The sequence below is a fragment of the Acinonyx jubatus genome, chromosome C2 (genome assembly GCF_027475565.1).
Source record: "Acinonyx jubatus isolate Ajub_Pintada_27869175 chromosome C2, VMU_Ajub_asm_v1.0, whole genome shotgun sequence".
NCBI classification, from domain to species: Eukaryota; Metazoa; Chordata; class Mammalia; order Carnivora; family Felidae; genus Acinonyx; species Acinonyx jubatus.
The window spans coordinates 65,374,499-65,393,456 of NC_069384.1; the positions used below are offsets into that span (position 1 = coordinate 65,374,499).

The 18,958-nt window shown below is 40.1% G+C and overlaps 1 protein-coding gene across 2 annotated transcripts; it reads left to right on the top strand.

Moving 5' to 3' along the window:
- Positions 1–5,002: 5,002 nt before the first annotated feature.
- Positions 5,003–14,663, top strand: NDUFB4 (NADH:ubiquinone oxidoreductase subunit B4). Of its 2 annotated transcripts, none has more exons than XM_053220922.1 (3): positions 5,003–5,182; positions 9,822–9,968; positions 13,617–14,663. In XM_053220922.1, the coding sequence occupies exons 1-3, from the start codon at positions 5,003–5,005 to the stop codon at positions 13,698–13,700; spliced, it is 411 nt and encodes a 136-aa protein (XP_053076897.1). In that variant the 3' UTR covers positions 13,701–14,663. The 2 variants fall into 2 exon arrangements, with proteins under 2 accessions (XP_053076897.1, XP_014928251.1); XM_015072765.3 differs by lacking the exon at positions 13,617–14,663 and adding an exon at positions 12,272–12,393.
- The last annotated feature ends 4,295 nt before the right edge of the window (positions 14,664–18,958 follow it).

Consider the following 18,958-nt stretch of genomic DNA (forward strand, 5'->3'; position numbering starts at 1 on the left):
GAGAGAGAGAGAGAGAGAGAGAGAGAGAGAGAGAGAGAGAGAGAGAAAACCAAGTATGAGACTTGTAAGAGAAAAGGCAAGACTGCTTTTCTCAAGGTATGGCCAACTACATAGAACAATCCAAAGGAAGGAATAGAAAAGCCAACAGAAGTGATAAAGAGTTCAACAAGGATACTGGTTCCAAAATCAGTATACAAAAATCAATAATATTATAATACACCAGCAACAGTCATTTAGAAAATGTAATAGGAAAAGAAACAATTAACAATAGCAATGAAATCTATAATGTAGCAGAATTAATCTACTAGAGGAGGCAACAATTCCTCACGGAGAAAGTTACAAAACATGATTGAAGGGAATAAAGGACCTGACTAATAGATTACAGATGAGAAGATGCAATATGAGAAGAATGTCTGTCCTCCTCAAATTAAGGTATACATTTAGTGCAGTTCCAATCAAAATCCCAATGGATTTTTTTTCACGGAATTTAACATCTTAATACTAAATTCATCTGGAAAAGAAGAGGAACAAAAGTAGCTAACACAATTTCGAACTATAATAAAACGGAGAGATTTGCCTCCTGACATACCAAGACTTACTATAAAGCTATAGTAGAAACAAGTAGAAAGTAATGTATGTTTGTAATGGACAGGCTGTGTAGTCTTAAAGTGTCTGCTGGATATACCACCACTTCTGAAGCAAGTAGTTCTATGTGGGTCTTCTCTAAACAAGATAAACTTCTGTGACTTAAGTGCATCTGTTGAGTAAAACCAGTAGTGTAATCTTATTCATGACTGACTTCGACAGTGCCCAAATCAACAGAGCTGCAGATAAGTTGGATACAGTGAGAGCCAACCTCCCTGTGGTACTTTGAGGCAATCTAGATTGAATAGTGTCAAACTGATTCAATAATATCCTCTTTTGGAGGAAGAGTAGATGCTAGTTAAACAAAGAGAAAGTGGTTTACTTGAGCTAAGATGGGACACTGAAGCTCTAAAGTATTGTTCTTATTCTCTCTTTGAACTGTTGTTCATTTCAATTTTGGAAGATAAATTCCTAGGGTGGCTACATAACCAAATGAGAGATAACTTTCCCTTCTACCTCATATTCTTAGGTCTCCTTGCAATTAAATTAATTCACATAGCACTTTGTATCTCTTCCTTGCAGCCTTAACAAGACGGATAAACAGGAAGATCAGGATTTGATGGGATGTGAAGCTTATATAATTTTGGAGGGGGGTGCTTTTTAAAGGAAAAATGCCAATAATAACTAGGAGAATTTCCCACAGATTAGCTTCTGGTTCTGTATATTTCAAACCTTATTTCTCCTCCTCTACCCCTATATTTCCAGGGCCAGGATTCACAGGACAAGTTCATATCACAACACAAACTTTGATCCTGCACCTCCCCGGCACACTGGGTGTTAATGTTATCCCTGGAAGCCATTCCTACGCCTGGATGCCTAGCAATAATTAAACTCCACTTGAAATTGATGTGAATCAAATAAATATGTCCCACTAAATTCAAATTTTCATTTGTCAGATCCCCCAAATGCCTCAGATCACTGCGATACCACCCACCAGGAGGGAAAATGTAATAGAAGAGAAGTCAGGAGAGACACAGCAGTCTTAGGCAACTGAGATTTAAATATCTTACTTCGTCTAATTTTACAGAAACAGAATGGCCATGTGAACACATTTCTAGGGCCCTTCCCAGGGTTCTGGAGAAGATCATGTAAGGAGGGGACCCTGTACTAGTTTGACAGTACATCACTTGCTGATATTCAACGTCAGGACAAGATTTTTGAAAACAGTAATAAAGGAAAATGCTCACTAAATGTCAGCTGCTGACAATCACTGATTACTTAAATTTCCGGGCATTGGGTTTATTCCTGACTCAAAGTTGGGAATTTATTCACAAATTTACCTATGATCCTAGCCAATTAAGAGAAGGAATGCTCTTCATATTGCTGCAACTGGAACTTATCTGCTTCTTACAGTTTCTGTATTTACTTGTCCATCTTCTGTTCCCTGAAATCCTGTCCCAGTCATACTTGACTATCCCTGCATATTTGAATTTCTTTCCTTCTCCACTTTACCACTCCATCCCCCCTCTTCCAGCCAAATACAGTTTCACATACTTAGTCCTTGTAATCCATGTCCCAATAAATTCTGATAAATTCTATTAGGAAAAGTAAAAGTCTTCAAAATATGAAATATTCATTGGTGAAGTGGTTACTTGTGAAATTGTTCCCCACTTGCATTGTTCCATCTGCTAACCCTAGTGCCTACATCCACTCCTATCAAAGTCTTAGCCATCCACTTGGAAATATCCAATCCTCAAAAATAATAGAAATCTACTGCAAATCTTGCAAAAGATGTGGACTTTCACAAAATTCATAAAAGCGATGTTTGCAGCAGCCTGCAAAGTCATTAATAAAGGAGGATCTCAGAGCGTTGTACTAGATAACAAAGGGGAAAAAGAGAAAATCAGTAAGAATAATGATGACATCAATGCTTCAAAAGGAAGTAATTTAGTTTCAAAGAATTAAGAGAGGACCTTGGGAAAACTGGGTAAAGGCCTCCAACATTTCTACAAATATGAGCCTCTGCAAAAATCAAATGCAAAGTGAAGGATAATGAGCTATATAAAAATAACTGTGGGGGCGCCTGGGTGGCTCAGTCGGGTTAAGCATCCGACTTTGGCCTAGGTCAGGATCTCACGGCTCTTGTGAGTTCGAGCCCCACATTGGGCTCTGTGCTGACGACTCAGAGCCTGGAGCCTGCTTTATATTCTGTGTTTCCCTCTCTCTCTGCCCCTCCTCTGTCCATGCTCTGTCTCTGTCTCTCTCAAAAATAAACATTAAAATTTTTTTAAAAAAATAATAAAATAAAATAAAAATAACTGTGCCCACAAATTAACACTTGATTTATCAGAATTAGCACACAGTTGTAATTGTGACCTTAAATGTTAAATATAAGATATATTCATTTTCATGATTTTTGATTGCATTATTTCAAGATAAAGGCTCAATCAAGTCTTTTTTTTTTCATTATAGAATCCAGGTCTTCACGTTAAATAGATTCACTTTGGGAGGACCTTTCCTGGAAAAAGAAGAGGGAAAGGAAGACCTCTTGTACTCATCTCTGTTTTCCAAACGCAGAACGGTATAAGAATCCCCTCAAGAAACTATACAAAGTACAGACACATGGGTTCCCCTGCCAGATCAGTTCCGAATCTTCAAGAGCAGAAGAGAACTTAGGACTTCATCTTTTTGACAATCATCTAAAGGGATCCTTTTGATAACCAAGCAAATGTAGAATCAAACACCTTAACTAATCCAAAGGGAAATGATGAAGTTTATTCTGTCTTTCTCTCTCTTTCCCTCTCTCTTACCTTTATGAAGTCTTTTTAAAATGTTGTCATCTGTAGTCTTTGTACTCCTTTCTTCTTTCTTTTATCCTTTTGCATGCCTTTTTCCCATATCAGTGTCTAATCTATAAACAAAATTTTGAAACACCTTTGAAAAAAAAAACTCAACTCCTTTTATTCTCATTCCTTTAAAATTGAGTGTAAGCGATTTGTTTCAAATTTCTTTTTTCTACATTTCCTCAGCCTGCATTCTCATGAGCCCATTTTGCTCTAAATTCATTTGGACATTAAACTGCTTTGCAAATATTATCATATTCTGTCTTCTCTTTCTGTACGGCCTGATTGTCAGCTCCTCAAAGACAACACCACATCCTTCATTTCTTCTGCATTTCCCCCACTGAGCCTGGAAGATTGACTAAGACTCACTAGTGTGCAGTATGCTTCACGCAGTGGGTGCTTAATAAATGTTTTAAAACAATATTAAAATGTTGAATAAATGTGACAGCAGTGCTGCTCATCACTTCAAATGCCAACACTTTCTAGGTCCCTTCTCTGCCTAGCAACCATTTCCCAACATACCTATATGTCTTCAGACATTTCATCCAAGGTGAAGCTCTCTTTTGATCCAGCTTTCCTTGTCTGAGTTATGGAAATATTGTTTACATGCTTTCCCCTGAGGAGTACCTGACTGGTACCCAAAGACCTTGCTGTGCAACTTGAAGTTGCGTTTTCCCCTTGGTGATAGTGGGGGAAAGGGGAAAGACAGTAGGGATGGAGGTTTCCCTTGGGTTACTTTTTTTTCTCCCTGAATCATCTTTCACATTAAGACACAATGCCTCTATGCATATTTTCGTATCTTGAAGGTATTTTTCATTCTTAGCACCTGAAGAGTGCTAAGGATTTTAGGTAAGGGGTATTTTAATCAAGATACTGTTTCTTCACGCGCTTTATTCAATATTTCATTTTTTAACGACTTACTAGTCAGGCAGGCAACATTTCTAACATCATTCTCCTATTCAACATTGTTTCGTGCCTAAGAAAAACACACCTTTTCTTACGTTGTACGGATCTAATGCGGTAACGTACAGAAAAGCTTATTCTCTTTTTTGGCAGAGGACATTGTGCTTTGCAAAGCACTTTGGCACCTCTCCATTATCTTATGTAATCCTCACAAAAGGTTTGTTAGGTAAACGGCATAGGGGTCATTACACAGGATGAGCAGGAGGAAAACTCACAGACGTTAAGTGACTCGTTCAAAGTCACACACCTTGGAGGGACCCACAGTGAAACAGGACTCTACTAGAGCCAGTCCCGTTCCCCGTGTCTGCCAGTCTCATAAAAAGCTCTGCTTTGAGAAAGGCTGCTAGGAAACAGCAGGCAACGAGCAACAGATTGTGGGTAGGTAGAAGGAGGAAGCGGGGGTGGGCGAAAAGAGCACACTGTGCATGCGCAGATCGCTATTAGGGCCCCAGGACCGCGAGGAAGGTTGCGGAAAGAAGCGGAGTTCTTTGTCTCGCTCTCCCGCCTACCTTCAGCTGACGCGCAAGCGCACTCCCGCTGGATAAAGGTCAGAATAAAGTGGGGGAGGGCCTCGGAGTCGCGCAGGCGCGCTTCTGTGCCGGACTGCCAAGATGTCGTTCCCCAAGTACCAGCCTTCGCGCCTGGCCACTCTACCCTCCACCCTCGACCCAGCCGAATACGACGTATCTCCAGAAGCCCGGAAGGCGCAAGCCGAGCGGTTGGCCATAAGATCCCGACTTAAACGGGAGTACCTGCTTCAGTACAACGACCCCAGCCGCCGAGGGCTCATCGTGAGTCGGGGGCCGGCCGGGCGGGAATCAAGGGCCATAGAGTCCGGGCTGTCCCCTCCGACCGGGCAGCCCAGACCGGCCAAGGGAGACCCCGCAGCGGGGCGGCCACCGTTCCAATCCGTATCTTAGACATTGGCCCTTTTCCAGGCTCAGAGAGCAGGCCAACCCACTAGCCCTTTGACCTTGGGCGGAGAGCTTGGTGGTCTACAGGACGGTTCTCAGTTCACACCGGGCTGGGTTTGAATCCTGGCTTGCTCACTAAAGTGACACAACTCTGCTGCTTAGCCTCGGTTTTCCTGTCTGGAAAATGGGATTAATACAGCACTTCCTACTTTATGAGGCTGTGACGAGGATTAAATGAGACCAGGCACATCACCAGCCAACACAGTGACCGGGCTGTAATGAATGTAATGAGTGCTCAGAAAATGTGTTGTGTGTGTTATTTTTTTTTTTTTTAAAACAGTTTTCCACCATTCAGTTCACAATTCATATCAATACTGCTCTCTCCTGATGGGAATATAGTGATTTTTCAATTTATATCTTTTAAAGACCCCAAAACTGCAGCTATTGAAGCTGTGGTCTTTGGATTCATATGCCAAGGCAGCACAAGTTGGCAAACTATGTGGCCTTAGGCAATTTGCCTACTCTCTCCAAACGTTAATTTTCTAATCTTATGTGGGAATGGTAGTATACTCTTTATAAAGCCATTGTGAGGTTAAATGAAATAGTTTGTATAACATTCCAGGCACTTAATATATAACCAGTAGACTGATAGCTATTATTTAATGAGTGCACTTTTTGATAATTTTCTGTCCAAGAGCTGTTTAAATATGATGTCAAATATACTAAAAACAAAACAAAAAAACCCCAAAACAAAACAAAACAAAACAACACTTTTCCCAACAGTTGCATTGGTGTTCTGTAGGACTTTTTGGAAGTTATGAGAATTGAAGGAAATTTAAATTGTGCAGGCACTATCTAAACCCTTTCCGAATATTCAAATGTCACAAGTATTTAAAATTAGGCCCTATTATTAACCCGATTTTACAGATTGGAAGACAACATGGGAAGGACAAGTAGGTCATAGAGTGATACTCCCTTAGCAAGTGATAGAGCAGAATTTAAACCTTGATCTTTGTAACCCAAAACATCTGCTTAACCAGTTGGCTGTACCAATTCTAGTTAGAACTGGAGAAGAAGGTGTTTACTTGAGAAGGTGTGGAGAGAGACATTTGTTATTTACATACACAGGTGGGTTTGATGTGCCAGATAGCTGAAGTTTAAACCCCAGATTCTTTTTTCCAGTTCTGTGCCCTAGTACAGTTTCAATTTTGTCATATAAAAGAGACAGTAATACCTGCCTCGTTGGTTGTTCTGTTAATTAAATAAATGAGTGCCTGGCACTTAATCATTTAGTGATCAATACATGGAAATTCCTTGCCTAATCTTTAAGAATGATTGATTCAGTGAACAAATAATTGCTGTAATAGGCTAGGCCCTGTGTTAGATACTGAGGTGACAGTGTAGATTCCTGTCCTCATAGAGCTTTCTTTCCAGTGGGGCAGACAAGTAATAAACAGATTTAAAAACTAATTTAGGGGCACCTGGGTAGCTCAGTCAGTTAAGTGTCCGACTTTTGACCTGGGTTCACGTCATGATCTCATGGTTTGTGAGTTCTAGCTCCGCATCAGGTTCTGCGCTGACAGCGTGGAGCCTGCTTGGGATTCTGTCTCTCCCTCCGACTGCCCCTCTCCTGCTTGCTCTTTGTCTCTCTCTCTCCCAAAATAAATACATAAACTTAAAAAAGTAAATCATTTAGCATGTTAGTGATAAGTGATAAGAAAAATAAAGCAAGGAAGGGAATTCGGAATGTGTGTATATAGTAGGGAGGGACAGCAGCTGAAATGTTAGATATCCCTAGGGAAGGCCTTCCGTGGAAGGTGACATGAAGGAAGTGAGGTGAGGGAGATAGCCACACAGCTCTCAGGGAAAGTAGCATTTTAGGTAGAGGGGACAGGTGTTGAGGTCCTTAGACAGGAGTGTTCCTGGTTAGTTTCAAAAATACTGAAGAGACCATTGTGACTAAAGTGGAGAAAGGTGGAAGCAAAGTAGGAAGAGATGAGGTCAGAAAGGTACTTGGAACTAGATCACACCAAGAAGGACTTTTACTGAGTGAGTAATCCGCCCTTATACTTTAACTTCTCTCTGGTTGCTTACTTAAAAATACATTATGGAGGACAAGAGCAAGGAGTCTAGTTAGGAGGCTTTTGAGGTAATCTATCGGTTTTTTTTGGCAGTGTAGGTGGTAAGAAGTGGTGAATTATGAGTATGTATTGAAAGTAAAGGCAACCAGATTTGCTAGCAGATTGGATGTGAGGTGTAAGAGAGAGAAGGGTGAAGAATGACTCCAAGGTTTTTGACCTAAGTTATCAGAACAATGAAGTTGCTTTTTACCAACATAGAGAAGAATGTGAGGAGCAGGGATGGAGATGGAGTGGAACATTGGGAAATCAGTTTGGGATACATCACATTTGACATGCCTGTTAGACAACATGACAGTGTTGAGCAGGTAGTTGGATATTATGTCTGGAGTTCGGGGTAGAGGTCTGGGGAAGTAAAATTTTGGGAGTCATCGGCCTATAGATGGATATTTAAAACCATGTGACAGGAGGAGCTCATCAAGGGAATGAATGTAGATGGAAAAGACGAGCAAAGGGGCGCTTGCTTGGGTGGCTCAGTCAGTGAAGTGTCCGACTCTTCACTTCACCTCAGGTCATGATCTCACGGCTCAGGTCATGATCCCACAGTTCTTAAGTTTGGCACCCGAATGGGGCTCTGCACTGACAGTGTGGAGCCTGCTTGGGATTTTGTCTCTCCCTCTCTCTCTGCCCCTCCCCTGCTTGCTCTCTATCTCTCCCAAAATAAAAATAAACAAACAAAAGACCAGTAAGGTCTAAGGTCCAGTATTAAGCGTTTAGAGAAATAAGGACATAGAGAGCAAAAGAGACCAAGAGGGAATGGCCACAGGGTTTGGAGGAAAACCAGGCAGGTGTGTGTCCTGAAAGCCAAAAGAAATGATGTGAAGGATTGTTGACCATGTCAGATGCTGCTGATAGTTCTTTGGAGATAGAGTGGTGTCAAAGAAGGAAAACTATCTCCCATGGAATTGTTTTGGAACTTCTCTTAACAGTACCAGGCTCAATAAACTATGGTCATGGGGCTGTTGATGTTTTTATGAAATAAAATATCTGTTTCTGGAAGACTGATCTGACAGGTAAATATGTAGAGACGCGACTGGCAAATTGAGAATTCTGTCATGGGAGAATCATTCAAATGCATTAATAGTAGAAGGGATAGATACAAGAATAGATGTATTTATCCTTTCAGGTAAGGACCTCAAACATCCCCTTAAACCTGTGTATATCTTGTGTCTTCACCTTTACTGTTTCTGCAGACATTTTGGTTTAAAAATGTATCTGTGGAAGATCCAGTTTAACTATTTTAATTCTACCAATCATGACTTCCTTGGCATTGTATAGGACCTTGAATGTTCTCCTTTAGTATTAAAGTTTTAAAGCTGATTTAATTTGCTTATTTTTAATCTGCCTATTAGTTAATTGGAGCAAATAATTTTTATAAAATCATTTGGGGATTTAGCTAATTAAGTTTAATTATGTGTTTGGGGCAGATTTGCTATCTTATATAGTTGTTCTAGTATAAATATATTAAAATGGATAATTACTTTTTTTAAACCAAGACAGTCTGATTATTTTTTTTAACAACCTTGTCCTCACTACAAATTATTTTAATAGTGTTAAATGTAATAATTTTGCTTGTAAAATATCTGCCAAGTCAGCTTAAAGAAATTAAAGTTCAGAGTTAGCCTACCTCAGTCTTCACCTTCCTGCAATTTGTATGTAGCCTGGAAAGACAGGGCAGGGTGGGGGGTAGCATTAGAAAGGGTCCTGGAAACAAAGTACAAAGCATGACAGAGCATATGAAATCAGTCCTCATCGGGAATACTGTGGTTCAGTTGGTCACACTTTAAGAACGACAATGAAGCTAAAAAAAAAAATCCAGAAAAGAAAAAAAAAAAAAGATCAAAGAGAAAAAATGGCTTCTCTGACAGCTTAAAAAGATTAGGTTTCTTGGGGCAACTGGGTGACTCAGTTGGTTAAGCATCTGACTTCGGCTCAGGTCATGATCTCACCATTTGTGAGTTCGAGCCCTGTGTCAGGCTCTGTGCTGGCAGCTTGGAACCTGGAGCCTGCTTTGATTCTGTGTCTCCCTTCTCTTTGTCCCTTCCCGGCTCAAGCTCTTTCTCTCTGTCTCCCTCAAAAATAAATTAAAAAAAATAAAAGATTATATTTCTTAAATCTCAAATAAATAGAAAGCTGAAGGGTGATATAAGAATATTTTAAATTCTGAAGGATTTGAACAAGATCATTAGAGAGTTAATTCAACAAATACTAGAAATGAAAGGTCTTCCCCAAAGCTATTTAGGAATATTCAGGGCTTACCCTTAGCTGTGGTGGAGCACAAAAGGCATCTCCTGTCCTCCCCCACAAAAGTTTTGATGAGATTGTTTCAGTGTGGTCCTGCTTAAGTTCCTGTAACTTTTTGTTTTCATGAATTTCAGGAAGATCCTGCCTTGATTCGTTGGACCTATGCAAGATCAGCAAATATCTATCCCAATTTCAGACCCACTCCCAAGACCTCACTCTTAGGAGCTCTATTTGGAATTGGGCCCCTCTTCTTCTGGTTTTATGTTTTCAAAACTGACAGAGTAAGTATTGGGGCCTGATATTTACTTTCTGTGTGGTTAGTTCCCCGGACTGGCTGCAGCTCTTTCTCTTGTCCACTGCCACCAGCCTTCCTCCCATCTTAACCCCTCTACTCTTTTATCTTTATTCCTTTCCAGCAAGAGTTAAAAGAGAAAGTTTCGATTACATGTTTGGTTTTATTGCTTTATCATTTCAACTCTTACTGAAATATACTTTACTAAAATTCATGATAGTCTCTGAGACTTTCAAATTTAATTTAATGGCTGCTCTAGAATATCAAGTAATAAGTTGGTCAGTTTAAATTTCTAAGACTTGAACTTAGAGCTCATGAAAGAGTTTTCCTGGTGTGTTTTAGATGATGTAAGGAAATTGTGCTGTGAATATTAAGTGAGAGAATACAGAGATAACTTTAAAAAGTTAATATAGAAGTTAAACTTTGCTATTTTGAATTACCTTTAGAAATTATCTTTGTGAATTTTTATATTTAGTTTTCTTAGTTCATCTGTTTTTAAAAGAGACGTTTATTTGGTTAAATATTAGCAGAATACATAAGTCATTTAGAGTGTTCCCTATTTGTATGAATTCTAGTTATGTTGGTCACATTTTTGTGAATTAATGTTAAAACTTCCTAATACCCTAACAAGAGGAAAGCAAAAGCAACCCGTGGTGGGAATCTGCCATCAGAGGCCATATGATCGCAGAGAAAGCCAAGCTTATCTTTGACAGCTAGTACTAGACCCCCGGGAGGCCTCATGTTGCCATATAGACTGGAACCCACTCATCTAGCTCTGCCTTAAACTGGCCAGTCCACTCTCCTGTTAGACCTTATATATATATTTTTGATTGATAAATTAACTGCTTCACAGAAAGGTAGGCCACACTTACCCAGAAGGTGTTTGCATTTTGCTTTTGACATATGATTTTTAGTGGGGTAATAAAATGATTCCAACATGTGCACAGGATGTTTTTCTTTTCTTTTTTTTTTTATGTTTATTTATTTTTGAGAGAGAGAGTGTGAACGTAAGTGGGAGAGGATCTGAACCAGGCTCTGTGCTGAGAGCAGAGAGCCCAATGTGGGGCTCAAACTCACAAACTGTGAGATCATGACCTGAGCCAAAGTCAGATACTTAACCAACTGAGCCACGCGGGTGCCCCATCTATTTTTTTTTTTAATTTTTTTTAACGTTTATTTATTTTTGAGACAGAGAGAGACAGAGCATGAACGGGGGAGGGGCAGACAGAGAGGGAGACACAGAATCAGAAGCAGGCTCCAGGCTCTGAGCCATCAGCCCAGAGCCCGACGGAGGGCTCGAACTCACGGGCTGTGAGATCGTGACCTGAGCTGAAGTCGGACGCTTAATGGACTGAGCCACCCAGGCACCCCTCTATTTTTTTTTTTTTTATGTTTATTTTTACTTTATTGAGAGAGAGGGAGAGAGAATCCCAAGCAGGCTCAGCGCTGTCAGTACAGAGCCTGACATAGGGCTTGGTCTCACAAACTGCAAGATCATGACCTGAGCGAAAACCAAAAGTCAAATGCTTAACCAACTGAGCCACCCAGGTGCCCTACATAAGATGTTTTTCAATAGGAATGTTTTTTCATTGTCCCTTTATTTCTTCAGACTGCTACTTCTTCCCTTATACAATGTGGGGGGGATGGGAATTAGCTTTGGAGTATTTAAGTGTTGTTTCAGAGTTGTACTGTGGGTTCTGCCAGAATACTTTGTTTTTTTGTTTGTTTTTGTATTTTCTAGTACTTTTTTGTTTGTTTATATATTTTGCAAAATGGTCACCAGAGTAAGTCTAGTTAACATCTGTCACCATACATAGTTACAAAAAACAATCTTTTTTCTTATAATGAGGACTTAAGAATAATTCTCTTAGCAACTTTCAAATATTCAATATAGTATTATTGACTGTAGTCACCATGCTGTACATTATATTCCCATGACTTATTTAGTTTGTGATTGGAAGTTTGTACCTTTTGATCCCCTTCACCCATTTTGCCCACTGCCCACCTCCTGCCTCTGTCACCTACCTGTGTGTTCTCTGTATCTATATGCTTGTACTTATGAAATTGCAAGATTTCATTCTTTTTTTTTTTTATTATGGCTAAATAGTATTCCATTGTATACATATACCGTGTCTTTATTCATCCATTGATGGACACTGAGGTTGTTTCTGTATCTTGGCTGTTGTAAATAGTGTTTCAATGAACAGGGGTCAGAATGTGTTGTTTCTAATGCAGTTTTTTTTGTTTGTTTTTTGTTTTATTTGTTTGTTTGTTTGTTTTCTATCTCTGCAGGATAGGAAAGAAAAACTGATCCAGGAAGGAAAATTGGATCGAACATTTAGCATTTCATATTAAGTCTGGCAATGATGACTCTATGTATTATTGTTTAAATAAATCTCCTATTAATCATTAAATAGTTTCTCTTTCTTCCTATTACCTTAATTCAACAAATATTTGCTGTATATTGTATTATCCCTACTTTGTAAGAGTTCACAGTTTAATGAAGAAACAAATTCACGTTGATGCATTCAGTCATTCAGCAAATGAGTGTCTACTATGAGCCAGGCATTGTGCTCTGGTCCCAGAAGACAACAGTCAATAAGACAAGTTTAGGCCCTGTGCGTAAGGAGTACACTCTGATAACTGTTTTATTCCATTATTGTTATTTGAGAGCTCATTATATCTAGTACTACTTAATAATCTAAACTCGTGTCTGGCTCCAGCCCCAGCGGTAAATGCAACAGAACAGTAACATCAATGTGGTAAAAAAAGATATGACAGGGATTCAGGAAAGTGATATAGAAGCTCATGGAGAAACAATTCTGTCTAGGGAGATGGCATTTGATCAAGGCTCTGAAGATCACAGGGGCTAACAGGGTAAAACGGAAGCATTAAAGGGCAAGGTGTGTTGAGTATGGCTATATTGGGGGCCATTGTAGGGTAAGAAGACAGAGTAGAGGCCACGCTGAGGAAAAGAAGTAAAATGGTTTAGCACATGGGTTTTGAAGGTTAGATTGGGGTCAGAACCCTAGCTCAAGCTGAACAGTTGAGTTGGAATACAAGGCCTCCTGTTACCCCAGCTCTAGCATGGAGATAGTAATGCCTACTTCCTCATAAGGTCATGAAGATAGAAATGAGATAACATAGTATTGCTCAATAAAATAAAGCTACATGCTTTATAGTTCAGTCTTGAAACAGTAGGGTGACAATTGGACCTATGAAGGCAGAGTAAGAAAGTGTTACAGGAAGAGCTTGCTCTTTAGGGCTGATTTACGTTAGTATATTGTTTTTAACTTTAAGAGCATATTCACAAGTCTTCTCATCTGAATCTTATATGAGTCTGGGGTACTCAGAAACACAGAACCTGAGAGACAAGCTTATGTGCAGGTTATATTAGGGAGTGATGTGAAAGAACAAGTAGGAGACTGGTAAGAGTGAAGCAGGGGTAGAAGGACAGCCCATCAGGTGTGTGTGATTGGCCTGATGCCTCAGAGTAGCAGGCTTAATTCCACCAGGGACCTTGAGGAGCCCTGTGGAACGTACACAGAATGTGTACAAGGGAAAAATGAGTATCCATGAGCTGGTCCCCGAGTTGGTTGAGAGTTGTCTCACGCAGTTAATTCCCTTTCACTTCCAGGTATGGGTGTGCCTCAGAATGGCTGAGGGTGTTTACAGGCTTCTCACAGGAGGGGGAAGAAAACCTAGGGCAGGAAGCAAGTGATGTGCTGCACAGCTGAGGTGTCTTGTTGACAGTTGCACACCTGCAGGAGCTAGGAGCTGCAGTAGCAATTGGAGTAAAAAGACTGGCCAAGAGGAAATGAGGTAGGCACAAGAAGTAGACGATTTCCTTATCCACTCCATGCACTGCTTGGATCTGGGTGCACTTTAATCTGTAACATGTCATTCAGGGTGGTGGCTAGGTCCAATCTCAGCATAGGAGGGTTAGTGGAACAAGTTTCAGTCCTGCACTGTGGAAATGTCTGAAGCCATAACTGACAATCGACATTTCCCTCCACCAAACTTTCTAGGTTTTCCCTCCTTGGCTATCACTTTAGACCGTCTAGATTGCTTGCTTGAAGGAGTCACTGGGTCCTTTATCTGCCAAGGCCAGAACCTTAGTTACTCCTGTATCATCAGGTCTTTGTTGAAGCAATTGCCTATTTACATTTATCCCTGGACATGGAAGCATCAAGAAGCACTAGTAAATCTGCATTCCAGATGTATCCCTTTAGGCCCCCATTGTGTAGCAGCTACCCTAGTTCCTTGTAATGAAAGTCATTTAGTGCTGCCAATATGGAAACCTTTTTTTTCCTTTTGTCCACTGTTTCCCAGGCACAAGAAGCCCCAAATTACCAGGAGATAGTCAGTTTCTGATTAAAGTGAAATCCTGTGATATTGTGATTTATAATAAGAAATACATATTTGGTCATTGTCCTCATTTCTGTCACAGAGCTTCTAAAACCCTGGGGATTTTCTGAGAGTTGTGTTAAAGGTGTCTTTTGTTATGTTAATGAGGCAAGTTTCGGACCACACCTAAGGCTGGGGTTGGTTGCCAAGAGAACCAACTGTGATTTGATGGTTGGAACTTGTAGTCCCCTTCTGTGACCTTGCATTTGTATCCCTGCTCTGCCACTTGTGAAGTGACCTGGAAAGTATTTACATTCTCTGTGACTCAGTTTTCTTATCTTTAAAATAGATATACTAATAATACTTACATTGTTATTAAACTCATTGTTTGAAGAGTTACTATTTACAAAGTATTTAGTATTTAGGGTAGTTCTATTTTTAACTTAAAAAAAATTTTTTTAATGTTTCATTTTATTTTTGAGAGACAGAGAGACACAGCATGAGTGGGGGAAGAGCAGAGAGAGAGGGAGACACAGAATCTGAAGCAGGCTCCAGGCTCCGAGCTGTCAGCACAGAGCCTGACTCAGGGCTTGAACCCACAAACTGTGAGATTATGACCTGAGCAGAGTCGGACACCTAACTGACTGAGCCACCCAGGTGCCCCCTATTTTTAACCTTTTGAGGAAATGTCATACTGTTTTCTACAGTGGGTATACCAGTTTGCATTCCTACCAACAGTGCAACAATTCCTTTTTCTCCACATCCTCACCAACACCTATTGTTACTTGTGTTTTTGATTTTCTCCATTCTGATAGGTGTGAGGTGATACCTCGCTGTAGTTTTGATTTACATATCCCTGATGATGAGTGATTTTGAGCATCTTTTCATTGTGTCTGTTGGCTATCAGGATGTCTTCTTTGGAAAAAATGTCTATTCATGTCTTCTGCCCATTTTTAAATTGGATTATTCATTTTGTGTGTGTTGAGTTTGATAAGTTCTTTATAGATTTTGGATACTAACCCTTTATTGGATATGTCATTTGTAAATATCTTCTCCCATTCCATAGGTTGCCTTTTAGTTTTGCTGATTGTAAAACTTTTTTTTTTTAACATTGAGAATTATTGAGCAATGTGTTCTTAAGAGTTTAATCAATTTCTAACTATTTCTCACTACCACAAACAATGCCCCAAATCACACCCAGAAGTGGATTGCTGAGAATACCAATTGCTACCTCATCTGAGTGCTATAATGTTACCATGTGTCTGACTGATGCGGCTGGCCGTGAGCACTGGGCACAGGAGCCTACACTGGTATTGCTGCCTCTGTTGGCCCAAAAGCTAAAGCTTGTTACAGCCACAGCCACCAGAAAAAGTTCCTCAAGGTTCCTGTATCTTCCCATCACTTGCTCCTGAAAAACTTCTTGTTGCAGGGGAGGGTGAAAAAGCAAGCATATGGCATGTTCAGCTTGAAAATGTGAGGCAGATATGGAATTCCCAAACATAAGAAAGTGGTTCAAATGCTGCGCAGCCAAAAATGACAAGGAACCAGAACAGATCATAAGGCCTTTATCACAGTTAAGGGCTTCATCCTAATGGCAATGGGAGCCACTGAAGGTATTAAGCAGGAGTAACCTCATTGGATTTGCATCCCTGGAAGATCATTTTGGATTCTGGAGGAGGAGGATCTCAGGGCAAGAAAGGCTAGAGGTTGACCAGTTATCAGGCTGTTGTAAGACTTATGGCTAGAAATGATTTTCAATTTTTGAGACAAGCCCTCTCTGCAGAATAAAGCAGTTCCTACTAATCCCAGGATGACTCATTTGGATGTGAACTTGTCGAAAGCTTTATGAAAGTCTAAATATATTATCTCTATTAGTTCCTCTTTATGCACATGCTTGAGGAGCCAGTCTTAATAATTCCATATCCTTGTACATCATCCCTTCCTCTCTTTGGGACAATATTGCTTCTCTAACAGGCTGGTTTGTTTAAGTACTGTGTCTTTTTACCCTTTATTATGGACCCTGCCTGGTAAAAAATATTACATTCATGCTCTGATCCAAATCTCTTTGGGTCCATTTCCTGATTTATTTTCCTTTTTCTTTTTTCTCATTCCTGGTGGGCACTTGACAGTCTTCTCGTGACTTTGGGGAAGCTACAGAGTAATGGTTATTGCTACATTCTTCAAGATCATTAATGAAGTAATTGAGGATATTAGAGATCTGTACGAGAAACTATTTTGATCAAAGCTGCATGATTTAAAGATATGGACAGCGCTTGAAAATTAGTAAATTATAAAATACCATAAATATATTAAAAGATTCGAGCTTTTCAAAATGTCTGCTGCTACTTTCTACCTTTGTATGAACAAATAGAATTTTATCATGTTTCTTAAAAAAATTTTTTTTAATGTTTACTTTTGAGAGTGAACGGAAGAGGGGCATAGAGAAAGGGAGACAGAGGATCCAAAGCAGCTCTGTGCTGACAGGAGAGAGCCTGGTGCGGGGCCCAAACTCACAAACCATGAGATCATGACCTGAGCTGAAGTTGGACACCTAACCAGCTGTGTCACCCAGGCGCCCTTATCATGTTTCTATTAGAGGATCCGTTTGTACCAACAGTTATGATTGTAATCCTTCTGCTAGTCTCCCCTCTGGCTGCCTTGTTTATTGCCATTTCCCCTTCTGCTGGTATTCACTGTGGCCTGGAGGAACACTGATCCCTGTCATCTACCCTTCAACATTCCAAGAAAGTGCAGTGTGCATCGATCTCATCGCCAAGCTTCAGGATTTAAAAGATTAAAGTCAACCTAAAGTCTGACATCCAGTCATTTGAATATTGCTGGTGAAACATCTGAGATTTCTGGAGCAAACAAACTTACCATTAGAATTCAAGTTCTTAAAAAAAAAAAAAGAATTCAAGTTCTTTTCCTCCATAATTACAAGGAGTATTATCTTAGCAGTTTTGAGTCAATTCTTTACTTCTATCATCAATTGCATTTAAATCATTCATCTCTTATTTGATAATTAGGCTCTAAAGAAAATGGGGAGTGGAAATGAGGAAGGAGGCAACTGGCTGAGTCTGCTCCAGAAATCAATGTAGGAGGGACTCAGGGGGTACCAGTCTGATATGAAATTGTTGGGAGTAGGAGGAGAAGGTGAAGGAACTTCTCTTGAAACTACATCTGCACAGGTAAGCACATTTTTTTCTACTTATTTTCATAATTTAAGAAAACAAAGTTTGCTAGAGAGGGTTTTATTTATGCTTTATATAGGATGGAGACAGCATCAAAGAGTGTTATTATTTTAAAAAAGTGTTTTTGAAGTTTATTTATTTATCCTGAGAGAGACAGAGACAGTGTGAGTTGGGGAGGGGCAGAGAGAGAGGGAGAGGGAGAATCCCAAGCAGGCTCCACACTGACAGTGCAGGCCCAATGCAGTGCTTGAACTCACAAAACCGAGAGATTATGACCTGAGCTGAAACCAAGAGTTGGACAATTAACTGACTGAGCCACCCAGGCACCCTGAGTGTTACTATTTTTTATATGAAGTGACTTGGATGAGGGTAGATGGAGATAAGGGTGGCCAACTACCCTGCAGCTATCTATTAGAAACTGGATAGGCAGCTTCTCCTTCGAAATCATGCTCTAGAGAAGGGGTGGCACAGAAGTGTTTGGTCCTATCAGGACCTTTGGGAGGAGACATGGTGCAGGCTGCAAGGAGAATGAGCTGCTGTTGGTCTGCAGGTTCTAGGGATGGTTGGTTTCCTGGAGCCACAGGGGTGAAGGAGCCTGTGTCTACTGAATTCTAGTAGGACATTGGCTGTCAGGTCTCCTCTGAATTGATCACTTCACTGAGCTCAGTCATGTACTAAGCATTGAGGATACTTATATAATAAAGATACAGCTCCTTATTGGAGGAATGAACAATGGAGAAAAACAATTATAGCAGCCAACACTTAATTAAACTTTTGCTTGTGTTCTAGTCACTAAGTTAAAGTTAGGGCTTTACACATCTCACTGCATGCCTTAAAATTCCCCATGATGCAGAGGGATTTAGAGAGGTTAACTAATTTGCTTGAGTCCTCTAGCTAATAAGGGCTGAGTCAGAAATTAAATCTGGGCAGGCTGACTCCAGAGGGCATATCTTTAACCATTCTTTGGACAGGATAAAGACTGACGCTGTGTGGAGTCCAGTACTGAGAAAGAATGCCTAACCCAGCCTGGAGGGTTCAAGAGGTGGCATCTGTAAGAGTAGAGACTGCCACTTGCATCTTTAGATTTTCTGGCACATCCACAGGTATATAGAATGTTAGAGCCAGAAAAATCTTTAAAGATCTGCTAGTCTCACAGCCTAATTCTATAGGAAAGATTTTGACAGGAGAAATGATTTGTCCGTTTCTTCAAGAAATCCTAATTTGAGGATTAGAAATCTAATGCTTTTTTTCTTTTTCTTTTAAAATTTTTATTTAAATTCTAGTTTGTTAACCTACAGTGCAATATTGGTTTCAGGTGTAGAATTCAGTGATTCATCACTTACATACAATACCTAGTGTTCATCACAAGTGCCCTCTTTTGTACCCATCACCCATTTAGCCCATCCCGCCCCCCAACCTCCCTCCATCAAACCTCAGTTTG